This window comes from Periplaneta americana, chromosome 12 (assembly GCF_040183065.1).
Source record: "Periplaneta americana isolate PAMFEO1 chromosome 12, P.americana_PAMFEO1_priV1, whole genome shotgun sequence".
NCBI classification, from domain to species: Eukaryota; Metazoa; Arthropoda; class Insecta; order Blattodea; family Blattidae; genus Periplaneta; species Periplaneta americana.
In genome coordinates, this window is record NC_091128.1 from 160,783,945 (window position 1) to 160,804,734 (window position 20,790).

The window sequence follows — 20,790 nt, forward strand, 5'->3', positions numbered from 1 at the left end:
TGCCTTAGCCAAGTGAGCTTCGCTAATATAATATAATAAATTATGTTTTATTTACCAACGCTTACAACTGCCGAGCTTATATATCAGCGTCGCCGGTGTGCCAAAATTTTGTCCTCCAGGAGTTCTTTTACAGGTCAGTAAATCTACTGACATGAGACTGTCGCATTTAAGCACACTTAACTGCTAATCGACCTGGACCGGGATCGAACCCACAACTTCAGACACAGAAGGCCAGCAGTCTACCGACTGCAGCACACCCAAGCCGACAAGGCAATAATATAGCATTTGATTGTTGCCTTTATTATTCATCTTGTGAACTAAATATTCATTACCATAATAATTAATCCTTTAACTTTAATATTATATATAAAGTTGAAAAAAAAAAACACGCGCAAGCACCTCCCCCCCCCCCCCCGAACGATTCACGAGGATTTAACATCACTTACGGAGCTTGTTTCCAAAGACATTCTGAGCAAAGAATGTCAGATATACATTTGTCCTAATCTCAATATTTTCAAAGTTACACTAATTTGAAGTTGTTTGTAAAATACCTTTTTTCTTCAGTTTTAAAGATAAAAGAATATTACAAATAGTGAATGAACAATTCAGAAGTATCATTAGTTAGTGTCCAGAAGCTAAAAATGTGTTGTCAGTTGCTTTATACAGATTATTTTGCGGTTCCGGACAATTGGCCACAGAAAATTAGTAATAGGGACAATTCGCCACAGATAGACAATTCGCCACAAATATAAAATTTGCCACACAGTTCTCTACACATTCCTTTGCCTTAATCCTTCCCCAGTCTGCAGAATGATTCTTGTGTTCAGACGGTTCTTTGACGACACTGCTTCCATCTTCTGATAACGTGACTGTTGCATTACACCCGCCACGCATGTCACAGCGCCAAACAACTCCATTCTTATTTTCTCTAAGTCTCGTGTACATGTAGCCAAGATATATTAATTTGTCAGAGCCTCTTTCTGATTTTGTGAAGCAAATTTCTTCCGCCATAATTCAGAATTAGTTTACAGCTTCTGGATTTGTCTTGTGTTACCAGAGAAATATATCATAAAGTATTGCGAATTTGAGTATTGCCTTCATATATTACAAGTTGTAGCGAATTTTAGTATATGGCCAATTGCCTTTATGTGTGGCTAATTGTCTTTGATACGAATTTAAATTATGTGGCGAGTTGCCTTTGATACGAATTTCAATTATGTGGCGAATTGCCTTTGATACGAATTTAAATTGTGTGGCTAATTGTCTTTGATGCGAATTTCAATTATGTAGCGAGTTGCCTTTGATACGAATTTCAATTATGTGGCAAGTTGTCTCTGTGGCCAATTTTCTGTGGCGAGTTGTCCCCAACCCATTATTTTGTTTTTCAATTTGTAACTAAAATTGACATCATTCTTAAGCACTTATCACAAAAATTGTTACAAATCATACGACTTTAAGAACTTGATTCATTACAGTTAGTTATCCATCCTAATGTACAGTCTTGAAGAATTTACAAGAGTGGCGTGATTTGTAAAAATTGTCGTGATAAATATGTAAGAAAATATAATTTTGTAGTAAAAAATCGAAAAAAAAAAAAAAAAAAAAAAAACTTGTACGAAGCAGCTATGAAATTCACAACACATTTCTAGCTTTAGGATACTAGTTAATTAAAGAAATGATACTCCTGAATAGTTCATTCTTTGTCTATAATATTCTTTTACCCTTAAAACTCAAGAATAATGACACCGGTATATTACAAACAATTTCAAATTAGTGTAACTCTGAAAATATTGAGATTAGAACAAATACTGTATTTATATGACATTTTTTTCCTCAGAATACTTCGGAAATGAGCTCTGTAAGGGACGGTAAATCCTCGTTAATCACCCTGTATATATTACTTACTTACAAATGGCTTTTAAGGAACCCGAAGGTTCATTGCCGCCCTCACATAAGCCCGCCATTGTCCCTATTCTGTGCAAGATTAATCCAGTCTCTATCATCACACCCCACCTCCCTCAAATCCATTTTAATATTATCCTCCCATCTACGTCTCGGCCTCCCTAAAGGTCTTTTTCCCTCTGGTCTCCCAACTAACACTATATGCATTTCTGGATACGCCCATAAGTGCTACATGCCCTGCCCATCTCAAACGTCTGGATTTAACGTTCCTAATTATGTCAGGTGAAGAATACAATGTGTGCAGCTCTGCGTTGTGTAACTTTCTCCATTCTCCTGTAACTTCATCCCGCTTAGCCCCAATATTTTCCTAAGCACCTTATTCCCAAACACCCTTAACCTACGTTCCTCTCTCAGAGTGAGAGTCCAAGTTTCACAACCATACAGAAGAACCGGTAATATAACTGTTTTATAAATTCTAACTTTCAGATTTTTGGACAGCAGACTGTATATATTAGTATATATATATATATATATATATATATATATATATATATATATATATATATTAGTGGTATTTATTAATAAATAAGTGACGTGGAATTTATGCGCTATTTTTGAATGGTTGTGATTACGGAAAGGAAGTAACCTTGATAACTGTATCAAATGTGCACTTCCTCTCATGGTCGATATGAAACTGAGTATTCTTGACTTGAAGTATCATGTTGCTCATGTTAGCATAAGCCCATTTGTAATGAATATGGTTAGAATTTTCATGACTAAGGGGCGGATGTTGATGACCTAAAATTAGCTTAAAAGTGACCAATAAACTATCCTTACATTTACATAAAAATATCCTAAAAGTTAAAACAAATGGACAGGCTGACAGATGGATGGATAGACATACGGACAGACACAAGGATGCACTGACAGAGACAGGCAGACAGAGGTATGGGCAGACGGATGGAAGGACAGACTCTAGCAGACAGACAGATGGACAGCCAAACAGATAGATATAGACTGGTAGAAATGTAGGTAGGTAGGCAGACACAGACGGACAGATATATAGATAAAGGTAATATAATGTCATTAAATATAAAAAAATTGCTTCAAACAGTGGAAAATATAGAAAAATTTCCTGAGGTATTTGAACTACCCTGCTTGGTGAAAGGAAGGTGCTGAAAAGCTTGGGCCTGGGAGGGTTAATTAATATAAATTCACAAACAAAATAAGACTGAATCATTTTTAAGAAATATGTTAATTTTTTATGTCACCAATTGAAAAATTGTCCATCATAAAAATTTAAGTAATAGAAATATTAATATAATACATAATGTGTGGCAATAGTATGTTGTAATTGTATTTATGCTCAACCATGTCGAAATGTAGTAATTATACACCCGGTAGCAGTCCTTTAATGCAGGTCATTAAAGTACACCTACTCATTAAAGTACAGGTGTTCAGCCAATGACAACTCAGCTTACAGGTGTTCAGCCAATGAAAAGTCAGCTTTGTACCATTATAAAACCGCAAGTATCGATTATTCTCGGATATGCAATCGAAAGAGAATTAGCGAAAAGTCACGGAGGCTGGAAATCCAATACTGTCACAGAAGGTTATGTTCTGTTATTATAATAATTAGCGTTAAGTTAATTGTAAATAATATTCAAATAAATTCAATTTGTCATCTCGTTTTTCAATGTCGAATTCAATAATCAAGGTTACATCAAGTTTAACGGGATTACATCAAGGTCAATGACATTATTATTCCTCGGAAAAAATCAATACTTTCGCGTCTGCGCACATCTCACAATTCACGACCTAGAACAAGGTCAGTTCCAATCTTGTCAGATACAAATAAAATGTATACATCTGAATAATTTCAAGTTAGAAATATGGTCGAGCATAAAACGTCGTATGAAACTCGCCTATAATGGTAATTAAGAAGCTCATATGAAAATTATGAAACTCGCTTGCGCTTGTTTCATAAACATCCATACTCGCTTCTTAATTACTATCATTATAGGCTCGTTGCATAATGTACTATTATTCAATACAGTTTATATTAAAAGGAAAATAATTATTGATATTTCCATGAAACATTTTATCCCACTGCAAAAAATGACACTCTGCAGTTTAAGATCCTAAAATATCATATTTGCATAAGAAAGAATTTAAATGGAAATGTTAAGTACTTTATAATTTTGCATTAGCTTATTCTATGGTTAAAAGACATAATTGAATGTGTTAAATGTTTGACATTGCATTTTTAAACACACTGCTGTATGTCTAATACTATATACGAAAGTAAAAATCGTATTATCCATGTTTTCAGTTATAGATGTGCGTTTGTCCAGTGATTAGCTCAGATAATCTAGAGTTTGCAATATTCAGACATCTCAATTTTGTCTATTGGAAGTGAATGTCTATAATTAATTGTGTTTTAACTACACTAATACTGTTGCACTTCATAACGTGTTTGAATATATCTTGACAAGTTTTGTTTCTGGGCCTATATAATGTAAGATAATTTAGTTTTTTTTGTATGGCATGCAAAATTTTGTTTTGAAGACAGCCATAGGTTTATGAAATGAGAGTCGAATAAGCAAAGGCACTGGATAAAGATGCCATATGCGAAGGTCTTGGCTGCAAATGCATTCCCTGTTCCGCAATTTTATCAACAGACACCAGCAGAACACGAAGAAAATTTTGCCAAAATATGAAAACATTAAATAATCATCATCATCATCATCATCATCATCATCATCATCATCATCATATCCTTCACATATTAGACCCTACAGGATCTGTTACGGTCTCATGCCAGCGCTTGCGTGGTCTTCCCAATTTCCTCTTTCCTCTTGGTACATAAGTAAGAATCTGTTTAGGCCATCTAGTGCGATCCATCCTTTCGACATGTTTTTTTCCACTGAAGTCGATATTGTTGAACAAAATTAACTATAGGATCCATTTTTAGTTCCTGCAATATGTCCACATTTTTACGGTGTTCCAGCAAAGAGCATCCCGCTGTTCGTCTCATGAACCTCATTTCAGCTGTCGTCAGCCTTTGCTCATCAGCTTTTCTGATTGTCCATGCCTCGCTACCGTAAGTGAGGACCGGTCGAGCTAGTGTTTTATATACCTTTAGCCTTGTATGTTTCTGGACATGGGAGGATTTGAAGACGGCGTTAATTACGCCAGTGATTTTTATAAATTTAGATATTTTGTTTGACATATCTTCATCAGTGATGTAAGAGAGGTTATAACCTAAATAGTTAAATGAATTAACACGTTCAATTAAAGTATTATTTATCATGATCTTACTTGGAATTGGGTTCTCTCCCGAAAATGTCATGACTTTTGTTTTCTCTTTTGAGATTTCCATATTGAAATCTGAGGCGATTATTTGCAAATTATAAATGGCTCTTTGTAAAGCATCCTCTGTTTTAGCGATAATAACCTGGAAAACATTAAATTAATGCTAAAATATCTTCGTTCCTAACCAATCTGTGGCAGGTTTACATCATCATTTACAAAATAAGCCTTTAGAGATTAATAGCTTCGTCTGCATTTAATTATGTTACCAAATAAAATATAATAAATCTGCTTAATTAAACAGTTTGTCTAATTCTTATATGAATGCAAGAACTAGGTAACTCAATTTTTTTACACTGAAGAGAACTAAATAATAAAATATATATATATATATATATATATATATATATATATATATATATATATATATATATATTTCTTAAACTCTCTGGACTCAACACTGGTTACAACAAAATACAAGTAACTTTTTTATATTCTCTGGCAGAAAATTACACATTGTGTCAGGTAATATTATTTTCTACGACGAAAAACCCATGAAGTCACAAAAAAAAGAACAAATTAGGTGACAGTAAAGCTGAAGGTCGGAACTCTAGTAGAATTAGAGTTTTTTTCCATTTGTGACAGCTTGCTGGCCGCACGGGTTACAGATCCCTTGTCATGTTAATACCGTCAAGTTGCTGCTACTGTCCGTGCAACTTATCTAGGCAGCTGGGTTCCCTAGTGCTCTCTCACTACCCCGTAGCTATCTGCTGGCTACCTGACCATCGCTGCAGCAGTTGTACGTACAGTTACAAAAACATCATTCGGTATTTATTTTCAGTGCATTCCACTGGTTATGGTAGGTGAAAGTGCATGGATTCACAAAATAACAAATATAAATAAATTACATTTTTTTGTCTGTGTACAATGCAGCATAATCACAACTCCAATTATTACAATTCGTATTTGGCTGCAAAACGGTATTTGTCGAATAAAGGGTGAAAAGCCATTAATCCTGAAGGCTTTAAGGAACCAACCTGGACAAATACCCAATGTCCCATTCCTACCTTCCCGTGGTGCAGCTGTTAGTAAGCATAATTTTACAATGAAAGAGTAATGGAGAAAAATTCTCTCCGGCGCTGGGATTTGAACCCGGGTTTTCAGCTCTACGTGCTGATGCTTTATCCACTAAGCCACATCGGATACCCACCCCGGCGTCAGACAGAATCGTCTCAGATTAAGTTCCAACTCTTGGGTTCCCTCTAGTGGCCGCCCTCTGCACTACGTCATAGATGTCTATGAACGTAGGACCGAAGTCCACACATGTGCTGAGGTGCACTCGTTATGAGTGACTAGTTGGCCGGGATCCGACGGAATAAGCGCAGTCTTAAATCACGAAGTGATTTACGCATATCATATATACATTTTTTTTAATGTACCGAAGTACATATGATATTTCCATGCAGATATTCTGCGTCATCATATGGCCACTAGAGGGAACCCAAGAGTTGGAACTTAATCTGAGACGATTCTGTCCGACGCCGGGGTGGGTATCCGGTGTGGCTTAGTGGATAAAGCATCAGCACGTAGAGCTGAAAACCCGGGTTCAAATCCCGGCGCCGGAGAGAATTTTTCTCCATTCCATTACTCTTTCATCGTATGATGACGCAGAATATCTGCATGGAAATATCATATGTACTTCGGTACATTAAAATAATATATATAATTTTACAAGCTGAACTAAAGGGAGGGGGCTACTCATCAATTAGCACTGGTCAGCTTGATGAGTTAAAGACCAAATTTGGTATAATTTTCCCCTATTCAATACCTAATTCCCTCTTTACCCTCTCCTATTCAGTCCTCTGACTGAACTCTTACTGTCTTCGACCCCGACAGTATTAGAGGTTTCGAGGCCTAGGGGTTCATTTCACTTTCCTTCCTCCTCTTCCTACTTTTCTGTTCCTAGTGCTGACCTGCTATGGTACTAAAATCGTCCGCCAGTGGCTTAAGGAGGGAAAGCTGGTGATCAACAAGATCTCCCAGCTAGGTCCAGTGGACCTGTCGACCAGCAGCAGGAGTGGTCCTCCAGACATTCTGGGGGTTGTGTGTGAATGAAGTAGCCACCAAAACATTAAAATATGGTGTTCACTTAAATTGGCTACAACTTGCCATTTTCACTCTTCAAATCAAGCAATGGATTCAGAACATCTCAAAAATCTGTGCGTCAGTGGCTAACCATGACAATATCTCTGACAAATATTGGAGTGCAAGAGGTCAAATGACTTTATTGTCAAATGCCTGGCATTAGAAAACAACAACAACAATTCGTATCTGACAGTGAACTACTGATAGTAAGCGATACATAAAGTTTCTTCAGTAGAAGAGCTACAGATCTGTTACAGGGCGTACGCAAGGGGGAGGTTACCAGGTCAGAACCACGCCCTTGAACTTTAAAATAAAATCACATATATTTCATTACATTTGATTGTTTCCATGGATTTACCTGTTATGTTAAGTGTGTGTGTGTGTGTGTGTCTATATATATATATATATATATATATATATATATATATATATACACACATAAAATTAAATACAAGTTAAAATTTGTTAAAAATTGGATGACTGTGAAGAAATTGCGTTTCAAAGACTTTTATAAGGAAATTCATGAATATATTCTATTAGAACATATAATAGATGTAGATTCATTTTCCGGGCTGAGAGGCCGTGGTCTATTAGTTGGTTTTATACCAGACATTTCGTCTGCAACTGCGGCAGACATCTTCAGTGGAGTGGTATCCGAGGTCGCAAGACTCTTCTCGGCGTACCTGAGGCAACTGATCCTGTGTCTGGTTGTGCGGGCGTATTTATAGTGCGGCTCGCGGGTCGAGGCCTGTTGTCGCTGCGGTCCGCGCCGCTTTGTTCGCTGCTCCCGTTCTGGGTTCCGTCCTTTTGTTGTAGTGGCTTCTTATCTGTTCTGTTTAGGACCGGGTACCAACACTTGTTTAGCTTTACGCCTTCTTCCTTGCGATTAAAGTTGTTGTTATGTTTATGTATCTCGATCGCTTCTCTATGTAGACGGGGGAAGAAGTGCGTCGTCGTGCTCAAGATGTCCGTGTCCTTGAATCTTATGTTGTGATCGCCCTCTTGATAGGCATGTGCTGCCACTGCCGATTTGTCGATCTGTCCTAGGCGGCAATTCCTATTATGTTCTGTCAGTCTCGTCCTGACAACAGGCCTCGGCCCGCGAGCCGCACTATAAATACGCCCGCACAACCAGACACAGGAACAGTTGCCTCAGGTACGCCGAGAAGAGTCTTGCGACCTCGGATACCACTCCACTGAAGATGTCTGCCGCAGTTGCAGATGAAACGTCTGGTATAAAACCAACTAATAGACCACGGCCTCTCAGCCCGGAAAATGAATCTACATCTATAGACTCCGGCCGTGAAAGCCTACACTGCAAGAACATATAATATTAATAAATATACCGTAAAATAATAATAATAAGATAATACACAACTGTAAGTACAACGAACTCTTCGATCACACTAAGCAAGCAATTGTATTTCATATGTCTCATAGATCATCCTCCCCTCTCCTTCCTCTCTTCCACTAGAAGCGACCTCTCTACTGCTCGTGCGTGTCTCTTTTAACTGCCCAGATAAGTTTCGTGGACAATACTGCTATCAGCTGGTCAGTCAGTCAAGTGTGATATGTTTGATAATGTGCCAGCTTGGACAAAGACAGCAGGAAGTGTCAAATGATGATTGGCTACTTCCAAGGTTAACCTTGGTTGTTGTGACAACACACAAAAAATTCTTGCAAAATATGAAGATTTTTATAATACTGAAGTTTTGCCAAAACAATCCAAAACATGAAAAAAGTATTGGCATTAATTGCATTCTACATATTTTTAATCGTGAAAAACCTTGTTGCCCTACTACTAGCAGTAACAGTTCAGATTATGAAATTTCTTCTTCTTCTTCTTCTTCTAAATTAAGGCTGTAGACTTCTACTTTAGTACTTAGGCACAAATGTGGAACTCCCAGATATAAAAAAAGTCAGTAAACTGGACACTCTTACTTACATTTACAGTAGTAAAAAAAAAATTATTTAACGACGCAACTGCCAAGGCTATATCGGTGTCGCCAGTGTACTGGAATTTTGTCCAGCAGGAGTTCTTTTACAAGCCAGTAAATCTACTGACATGAGTCTGTCACATTTAAGCACACTTAACAATTTTGTTCTAACGTAAAAACTGTGGGCCAAGAATTGAAATAAATATATATTTTTGCTTTTAAAAATGGTTCTCTTCTTCTTCAGTAGCTCTACAGCACAGTGTGGGCTTTGGCTTCCTCAACGATCCACCTCCATTCAGCTGTTCTTTTCACTTTCTCACACCAACCAGATATGAAGAGTCCACTGCAAGAATGATGGATGTCATTTGGAATACATTTTGCAGGAGAAGCAATTGAAAGTTTGAAATGCTTAGCGCTCAAAGCTTAACTGTGATTTTCCGATCATTACTGGACAATGACTATCAGTGTTAATGCCATATAACTCTCTATGTACATTCTATATGTCTTAAGCTATGCATTGACAGTCTTGGTTCATTTTCGATAAGAAAGTGACATCCATCATTCTTGCAGTGGACTCTTCATATATGTAACCTCTTCAAATCATCCAAAATATCTTGGAACCATCTTTTCCTAGGTTTACCTCGTCTAGCCACACCCAGTATTCTTCCATCCAACAAATGTTTTGGGAGTTTTGCATCGTCCATTTTGTGTACATGTCCCAACCATGCGAGTCTAGCTGACTTTATAAACCTGACAATGTCTTTGCCCTGTAATATTGTGTTTATCTCATTATTATTTCGAATTGGCCACCCCACCCTGTCTCCAAAAATATTTCAGGGGTTTATTTTGTGTAAAAATCCTTAATTGAGGGGTGATCTCTGAAAGGAGAGTCTACATTAAGGCAGCAGATACTGCACATCACTGTGGAATGTTTCATGTTGCATATCGTATTTATTATATATATCAAGACAAACATGGTACAGAATCTAGACTCCACAGTGCACATCCGTGTTTAGATTGGGCTGTTATCAGTGGGCAGTGTCTATAACCTATATGTTACTGATATGATAAGCCAAGTGAATATATATTACGAAACAAACAATTTTTATATATGATACTTCATAAACATGCTTCGTGGAGATGCCAACCAAAGACAGATCTGAACCTCACAAATGATACCAAGATGACACCACTTATGAGGCAACTAAGTCAGGAGATAATGGGGTAGGGTGCCTAGTTCCTTTCCCCCTCCATTGCATACATCGCCGACTAGCTACATATGACACTAATCAGACTTCAGATGCCTACAAATAATTATTCTTCCTCTGACACATATCGTCAAGTGAGATGTGCTGCCTGATAATAGAGGTATCAATCAATCTTCTTGTTCCACGCCGTGGCGTCGTGGTCTAAGGCATCCTGCCTAGGACTCGCGTTACGGAATGCGTGCTGGTTCGAGTCCTCATGAGGGGAGAAATTTTCTCATGAAATTTCGGCCAGTGTATGGGACCGGTGCCCACCCAGCATTGTGATGCACTTGGGGAGCTATGATAGGTAGCGAAATCCGGTTGCGAATGCCAGCTATAACGGCTGGGAGGATCATCGTGCTAACCACACGATACCTCCATTCTGGTTGGATGATCGTCCACCTCTGCTTCGACATGTGGGCGTGAGGCCAGCAGCCGGCTGGTCGGTCTAGGCCCTTCACGGGCTGTAGCGCCATGGATTATTTTATCAATCTTCGTAATGTATCCAGCTGTTTGCTGACAACATATAGTCCACTGTAGTCTATTCAGTTGTTGTTTTTCACGAGAAATGAGGGGTATTTATAATAGAGGTATATATCAGCCAGAACCTCAATCATAGGATTATATGACAGGAAGTTGTGAATTTTGTGTGTAATAAATTTTATGTTTCAGGACACGAGAGTAAATTTTTAATGATGTGTTAATGACGTATTGACTACATTCTTCAGTGACTTGACGGAAAAAGCAAAAACTTCAGCTATTCCATGAAGGGTAACACAACCTGCACAGCTATTCATTCCTCACTGAACAACATTTCTGTAACTGGATGAGGGTTGTTGCTACCTTGATGCCCAGATTTCAATCCCCAATTATTCTTTATGAAGGAAAATGAACATGCCAATAATCCTTGCATGCTAGCTAAGTTAATGGATTTCTGCAACAATAGACCATTGAGGAATTTTGTAAAAAAAAATGAGATTTGGTATCGTATGCAGGCAAACAGTTGCTACTAACTTTACCTGAATACATGGTCGCTTATTTTCCACACTGAGTTTTAATTCTTCCTCAGTTGTTTTTTTCTTTGTTTTGTATTTCACGACAACAGACCAACATTTATTTTATCTTAGAAAATTTACATCATCATTTATTTACAGTAGAACTTGGTTATAGCGACCTCGTTTTGTGCGACACCTCGCCTATAACGTCAGATATTCTGTGGTCCCAACTAATTCCCCATAGGACATATGCTTTCCTACCTTGCTTAATACGACAAAAGCATATGCGTCTACCTCACATGTAACGTAATTTTCAACCTCAGTTTGGAATAAGATTTTCTAAGAAACAAAGTATTTTAAGAAATATTTTGTTAAAATCTGACCCTGACAAATTCTTTACAGTCCCCTTCTGTCATAGACCTCTGGAATGCAAACGGATTCCCCACACCATTGTAACCTGCCCGAATTCATGCAGTATTAGATCAGTTTCGACAGGAAGTTTTCACTAAGTGCACGCATTTTAACGCAGTATGGCCACTAAAAGAAGTGAGTGACGCTTTAGAAGTCATTAGAATTATGAACATGTTCTATGAAGCTAGGGAACGGAGCACTGAAATTGCAACAGAAATTATGAACATATAACGTTAGCCCTAGAAAGTGTGTATTGGGCAAGTAGAAGACAACAGAGTAAAATGACTGATTACTTCACTTCTAAGTAAAGTAGTGTGGTGAGTACTGAACAAACTGTTTTAATACAGAATACTGTATTTATAATTGTAGGCCTTCGTATATTTTATTATGTTCATTGTAGGCTTAAAAGTCAATACATAAATCTAAAATAAGTCTAATTAAGTTTGTTATTTCTCATTTTCCACCTCACTAGATTGATAATGTGAATTTCGGTTACCACGACACTCGTTTATAACAACATAATTTTTAAAGTCCCTTGGATGTCGTTATAACCAAGTTCTACTGTATTAGATTATGTCCTTTGTGTGGACTAGCTGAAGACGCAATGCGTATTGCGTTAAAGTGTCAGGCAACGAATGATTTGAGAAACAGTTTGGTGGATAAAAAAATTTCTACAAATAAACGCTATAGTAGCTTATAAAAAATGGTCACCTAAACGCCAGCAATCTGCATACTGTAAATTAGGAAATTTTCTTTTTAGAGTTAAAATTAGATGGGAAGAGAAAGTCAAAGCTCTAACGGAGATGGAATTATAAATGTTGAGTAGTCACACGATAAGAAACTACGAAAGAGTAGTCAATGAAGTTAACAGAATAATTCTTAAGAGATTGAGTATAGAAGTGAAAAAGCTAAAGTAAGAGTTTTAAATACAAGAGCTATACTTATTATTAGTTTATTATTACTATTATTATTATTATTATTATTATTATTATTATTATTGTAAACAGAGGATACTTATAGGTTCAATATGTATTAGTTTTTATTATATTTGTATAGAGAGTGATGGTGGATTAAGAACTCGATACATCTAATCTGCCATGACGTGAACAAAGATTGATGAAATAAATAAATAAATAAATAAATAAATAAATAAATAAATAAATAAATAAATAAATAAATAAATAAATAAATAAATTTATTAGATTGACCCAACATTTTGGGTTGCCTTGCGAGACAGAATAGCTCACAATAAAATTTAAAATGAAAAATTATATAAACAGGTTTCAAATAAAAGAAATTTAGATATGTAACAAAAAAAGACATCTAGTACAATTTAAATTGAGTGCACACCATAAAGATGCTGGTGAAATATCGCTACTGAAAATTTTATTATAGTGGTGATGACGGCATCTTGAAGTTCTCTTCAGCTTGTATTTTTCCCTCCAATTTACAAAGATTTTTGGAATGGTGCCTCTCATTCCAAAGAAGAGACCGGCAACTGTAAATGCCCTATTTTGTATTGACATTATTTTCTTCCATGCTTACAGTCAGTTGCATTTGAACAAAATTGATACTGTGAGTTTATTCTTAAAGTCAACTATAGTCCCGTCGCTCTAATTTCCGGCAGCCAATCGCATTGCAGGTCGGCTACATTTAAACCTGTGCGTCTTGTGATTAGCTGAGGAAGATGTTATTCATTTCTTAAGGCTCGATAAATACTTAATATAATCGCCCGCCATTTTAGCTCTTTCGTTGGCGTTCGCTGAAAGCACATGAAGACGTTATTTGCCGCTCAATTACAGTGTGTTTGATTTATTATCATAGGAGCTACGACATGATGTTTAACAGTGCGACAAATAGATTCCTCGTATGGTAGCTCGGCAACAAAAGAACAAAAATGGCGAATGATACTACTGTTATTGCAAGTTATCTTGAACCTTCTGAGCGGGGACAGAGGGGCAGAGGGAAGAAACCGCGTAACGCGGGTGGAGCCAACTGAGTTGTTTGCGCATGCTCCGCAGCATAATCTCTTGTCAAGAAACAATGTACTATTTCCTTCACTGCGTACCAGTAGTGTTACCATGGAGCAGCAACCACAGGGTAGTAATTATGGTGAAATCACACCACCGCGGAGAAAAAGTAATGCTGTTATCCACAGCCGAGAAAGAGAAATTATCGCAAATATAATAAAATTAAGCATTGCGAGGAGGAAAAATTAAACAAATATTTGCTGGAACCTCTTGCTAAGGAATATGAGAGAGCGGCTAAATACTCTGGCAAAAGTATTAGTTCCGTGAAGAGAATTAAAAATAATACTGAATTACAACCGAATGGACCTCACACTACTCGGGAAAGAATAGTTATGTAATGTTTAGAAATTATTGCTATGATAGTTATGTACAATAGTGTGTGTATTGAGAGCGACATAATGAATTACTATTGCAAGTCATTATTTTCTTATAGTTCTACTAAACATATTATTTCATTCCAGAATTAGACTTGTGTAAAGTTGAAGTGGACGACTTCAATCAACATGTTATTCGGGATACAATCGAAGAATTATATCGTGTTCAGAAAGTAGTACATAGTCTACGATTAAGAAGATAATTCCAAATGGATGAGGCCATTGGCGAAATAATTAATTTTGGAACAAGCGATGATGGCAGCAATGATAGGGATATGGATTGTGTATAATTGTAAATTAATGTAAATTCAAATAATAAGCCTGTAAAATATTGTTATAAGAATATGTACATATTAGCTGAAGGTGTAAGTCATGCAGTCCTATATAATGTACAGAAGTAGCTGTAGTAACTCCTCCATTGCCGGTCCCCAGCTCGGATGAGCGAGGAGTGTAAACACGATTATATTTAAATACTTACTCATTACAGGTTAATTAAAGCTTGCTACGAAACTATGTTCTCCTCTCAAAACTGGAGTATCGAGAGAAGATGATGTCTGTATTGAACCAAGTTCTTTTACAGTAGAGAGCCGTAAGGTAAAAGAACCAACGTTTTCTGAAAAGAGTCACGTTACCCGAGGGAGGGGCTTCCTTGCCGTGTCGTTACGTTGATGAGTACACGCCGTACCGAGCAGTTCCAAAGACAGACTTAGGGGATGTAAGGTTCAAGATAACTTGCAATGACAGTACCTACCTAGACTTTATAGAGCCTTCACTTCCTAAGACGTAAGCAAAGAGGAGAAGTCACGCCGGGAATAACAGCGTCGCAACTATAAATAACTGTATAAAAAAAAAAGTCATTTTGCTAGCCGGTCTCTTGTTGTGTAACTCTGTCCAATTTAGATAATGTTAGTGTTGAAATTTCCAACATCACAAGACAACAATATCTGCTGTTTTGCTAAACATTTTTCATGCTACCCGACATGCATACAAGAATGGGGTTGTCATTCAAACTTGTTATGTTGGGATACAACATTTAAATATTAGAAATTAACCATTAATTTACCTGGCAAGGGAACACTGCTTTACAAGATAACAGTTGTTATATAGTCAGAAGGTATATTCTATATAAAAAAGACATCCTGAACTATTCATGCATTGTACAGAATTAGGACGGAGGGACAGGATATTTACGAGAAATGACAAGCATGCATTTGTGTGAACTGACCTCTGAGCCTCCTGCTTGGCTCGGTCCTCCTCCTCACGCCTCCTTGCCTCCTCCTCCAACCTCAGTTGAGCTGCCTCCTCCTCACGAGCTGCCTCTTCTTCACGACTGTAATGAAATACATACAAACTCAGAATTACAACTTCAAGCATTATAGGAATTTCAAGAGCAGAAGACAGGCAGTTTTGATGATCATGTTTAGCATTTTTTAATTCTACAAGTTCGTTCCAACAACAGTCAGTAACCATTGTGAGTATGTGCACTACAGGAAAGGTGTTCCAACATACTCGTCCAAACCAGTTCCGAACCAGGAACATGTACTTCAGTCAGACGTTCCAACAAACTTTTGACACAGATCCAGAACAATCAGAAGTAGTCAGTGGATTGAGGCTTGTACTGGCGAGTGTCTCTGACATACGCATATTTATTTATTTTATTTAAATTAAATATACAGAATAAAGAATATAATTACAAAACAAACAAGAGAAATAGAAATAAAATAATACAAGCAATATAAAAAAAAGGGACAGTAGTATTAACAAAATTTGAGACTGAATGAGCAGCGCTCGTGCTCGGTCGCAGTTCAGATATAATATTAAAATAAAAAATAATAATAATAAAAATAAATAAGTAAAATAAAATAGGAACTAAAATATAATTACAGCGGCAATGGAATTATATAATATAATATTAACACTAGAGAAGAATAATATCGCACGTGAAAAGTAGGACTAACATATATTTCAAAATTATAGAATACAAATATAATATAGGTTGATTAATTCATACACATAGGCTATAAATTTATTTAATCAAATTGAAGATATTAACACGTTTCTAATTTTCTTGTTATATGTTAGTGGGTTACATGTTAGAAGTTCTGGGTGTAATTTAGTTAAAGCATTGTACAACCGAGGGCCAAAATTTATGCTATGCTTTAGACCAGCAGATGTGAGACATTTAGGTTCTACTAATGTTGAATTAATATTTCGTCTTGTGTCATAATTGTGTGTCTGTAATACAAACTTATTACGATTTTTATGATAAAACTTTAACAGTGTATACTTATAAATTTGTTCAATATTAAATACATTAAATTCAGAATAAATTAATTTAGTTGGATAATCGAAACGTTTCTTCAAACAAATTTTAATTATTCGTTTTTGTAGTAAATTTAATGGACTAAGATTAATTTTTGTACTTCCACCCCAAACAATTATACCATATTGAATGATAGACTGAATAATGGCCAAATAAACATTTCGTAGAACTCTAATAGGTAAGTAGCATCGAAGATTAACGAATTTATAAATATGATCACCAACGTCTCCTCAATACATATTAAAGAAAGACAGGATCGACTGTTTACACCTTTCGCATCACAACTTAAAGGTTAAGATGGAAAGTGACAGCAACTTTCTTGAATTGGAATTCAGTGCAGACGAATAAGAAAATTACGTAGAAATGAAATTTTTCGACAAAAAGAAAGAAAATAAAAATTATTTGGGTAATCAATCTTCTTAATGTATCCAGCTGTTTGCTGACAACATAAAGTCCACTATAGTCCACTGTAGTCTATTCAGTTGTTGTTTTCATGAGAAATGAGGGGTATTTTGATCGGTGTTCATTATAGATGCCTGTTGCTAGTAGCCAGAGGTGGGGTGTAGTCAATATATACTGCAGGACTGTCTCTTCTGGAACTGGTACTGATGATTTTAATTTACTTCTTTTGTGGTTTATGGATGGACAGTATAGAAGAATGTGTTCCAGATCATCATGATTATTACACCACAGACAAGTAGGATTATCAGAAATGTGAAATCGGTGTAGGTACAACTGTGTGACAATGTGACCTGTTCTGGCTCTTGTTAAAAATGTTTGAACATGTCTGGGCAGGTTTTTGTACATTTCCAGGTCATTTGGTTTTTATTTGGGTAATGAAATATAATTAATTACATTTTCAATATGCAACTTTGATTAAAAATATAATACATAGAGTAAATAAATAAAACATTTGGGGGGGGGGGGACTAATTTTTTAAGATGAAAAGAGTCCCAAAGTAGAACATCAAATTAGCAGAATTCACCTTCCATATTATCTAAGTAAATTATATTTTCTACCTTTCATATTTTTTATTATATTTTTATATAAAATTATCATCAATACCGGTTGCAGAAGACATAGCCCTCCAGTATATATTGACTACACCCCAACTCTGGCTACTAGCAACAGGCATCTATAATGAACACCAGTCAAAATACCCCTCATTTCTTCTGAAACACAACAACTGAATAGACTACAGTGGACTATAGTGGACTTTATGTTGTCAGCAAACAGCTGGATACATTAAGAAGATTGAATTTATATAAAATTATCAAAAGTTTTGTCTACCTTCTTAAAGAAAACTATCTGCAATTTTAATTAGCTGCAAAACGATATTAATTATGGAGCCCATTGTCAGACAAAGATTCTCATAGTTTATGGTTAGCAGACGTCCCCGAATTTTGGTTTCTGTCCCCAGATTTTACATTTTTTCCCAGATATCCCCGGATTTTCATTATTAATTATTAATATGATTTAATGATCTTTGCACACTGCTGTGATAAATTTTGCTAATGCAATTTTGCCGCATTTTCATGATGCTATTATCAAAACTCAAGGAGGTCGTAACTGCAGTTGAGTCTTAAGTTGTTATGGAAGTTTATACAAAAACTGAACTCCAGGAAAGAAGATAAATTTATTCCACCATTAATTAAGCAACTTTCGAGCATCTTCAGAAGAAATGGCTCTTAGCTATTTCACAACAGAATCCTCAGTGTCGCTCATGAATTTTACGAAAATTCTGTTGAATATTCCAGTGCCTCGATTATTAGTTCACAAGATAAGATATCAATGAAATTGCTGAGGCTTCCTCTAGAAAGAGAACAATTTGAAGAGGCAGTGAGTCCATTATTTTTCTTCAAACACAGATGGCCTTGACTTGAAGATAGCTTATTTGATGAAATTTCTTGCTTGAAGACATAGGTTATGTGACGAGAGAAAATGACGAAGTGGAATTAAGAAAATGCTACTTTTTTCGGTAGTTTCCTAGTACCCGGTACTCGTTACATAGATCCGTTTTATGTTTACACAGTGGCTCCTTTCTGAAAAGAACTTTAATAGTTTGTTACTCGATGTGATTCTAGTCAGTTTTTAATATATTTTTGAATGTGTTCTTAGCTTAGGTTAGGTTAGGTTAGTTTTGTTTAGGTTGTAGTTCATTTCCGACAAAAGAAAATATTTTTATCGTTATCTACAATAATGTGTTCTTAGGTTAGGTTAGGTTAGTTTAGGTTGTAGTTCATTTCCGACAAAAGAAAATATTTTTATCGTCATCTATAATAATGTGTTGTTAGGTTAGGTTAGTTTAGGTTGTAGTTCATTTCCGACAAAAGAAAATATTTTTATTGTTTTTCTTTTCAGAAAGGAACCACTGTGTAAACACAAAAGCGATCTATGTAATGAGTACCGGGTACTAGGAAATTACCTTTTTTTTCTCAAAATTGAATGGATTTTTTTTTTTTAAATGATTCCCTATGCACAACTCCAGAATTTTAACTGCCTATGTCCTGGAAGTAATGCTTCAATTGAGAGGTTTCTTCACTGAACATGACGTGGATGGAAATCCCAAAAATCCAAAATAGTTTAGAAACTGTTCATGTCAACTTCAACATGACCTTTGAGAAATTTTCTGGGGGGGGGGGGGGGGGAAATTAGGATCTAGAGAAGACCTGCTTAAAAAATTCACTCTTCTGAAGAAAAAAAAAACAGTACTTTAGTATGTTTAGTAGTATACTCCTCACTGTACTCAACTGAAATCTACTGTTTTGGTACGAATTTCCTCCCTATGGTGATGAGAATGGTGGTGGTGGTGGTGGTGGTGGTGGTGGTGGTGATCAGGAGGTGATGATGATAGAGATAGTAATGGGGGTTGGGTGGGGTAGAAACAGACTTGGCCGTGATGTGAATATAGTTTTAGTGGTGGTAAAAAAAGAAGAATAGGAAGATGGTATTGGTAATAACGTGAAAGTTACCATAACAATTCCTTCATTATCGTGGCATACATTCCACAAACACGGCAACATATTTCTTTTCAGTGCGAGGTGACTCAGAGCAAGATAAGATAATTCTGTATTAAAATCCCTTTAGGCTACAGAGACTAATCACAGATTATAAAGATATGACGCAATGATTTTTAATTGTGTTGGAATGGATGTGCCAAGAGAAACCAAACTGTCTTTAGAAAATCTGTCCTGCAGCTTACTGTAAGACGAAATATACTGACAGATGCTTTCTTATAAACCAGTGTGCTGCAATCCTTGCATTTAGGGTTGCCATATTTAAAAAGTGAAAATCTAGGACACTTTACTTTCATCTTTAAAATGTTGTTGTTGTTATTGTTTTCTAATGCCAGGCGTTTGACAATAATATCATGGTCAGCCACTGAAGCACAGATTTTGAGGTGTTCCGAATCCATTTCTTGGTTTGAGTTGCACAATGGGCAGTTAGGGGACTGATATATTCCAATTCTATGCAGGTGTTTAGCCAAACATAACTCTTCAGCAACACATAATGCATAACGTGGCCTGCCGAAATGGTGCGCAACTCGAAAATGGGTCACAATCCTGCCATCTATCCGCAGTATGCGGAACCCAAATCACTCAAGTGAAGTGGGTAGGTATTACACACATTTTGCTGTTATTGTTGTTATTATTATTATTATTATTATTATTACTACCAGTATAGTTATTATTACCATTATTATTATCATCATCTTGTTATTATTACTGGTATGGTTGTTATTATTATTATCATCATCATTATTATTATTATTATTATTATTATTATTATTATTATTATTATTACTGTTGCCAATCTAAATGCAGCTACAGACGATTTTCGTGGTAAATCGGGAATTGACTGTGGATTTTGATGCAGAGAGTTCCATTTTTTCCCTTGGGATTGAGTTATCAAAGTTTGTTTGTTGAAGTCTAAGTATGTAGATTTAATAAATCTCTTCACAGAGTAATACGTAGATTTAGTAACAGGTCTGTAAGTAGCAGTGCTGCCCTTCTTTGCTAATGCATCCGCATTCTCGTTTCCCAGGATGCTTCAATTGAGAGGTTTCTTCACTGAACATGACGTGGATGGAAATCCCAAAAATCCATTGGAATAC

At 36.2% G+C, this 20,790-nt stretch overlaps 1 protein-coding gene across 3 annotated transcripts in view; it reads right to left on the reverse strand.

The window, feature by feature from the left end:
• Positions 1-20,790, reverse strand: part of LOC138711073 (Golgi resident protein GCP60) — a 48,125-nt gene that overhangs the window by 20,341 nt on the left and 6,994 nt on the right. For all 3 annotated transcript variants that reach the window (XM_069842384.1, XM_069842382.1, XM_069842383.1), the window contains one exon: positions 15,579-15,683. In XM_069842384.1, coding sequence (XP_069698485.1) covers positions 15,579-15,683 — 105 coding nt within the window. The remainder of the gene's footprint in view (positions 1-15,578; positions 15,684-20,790) is intronic.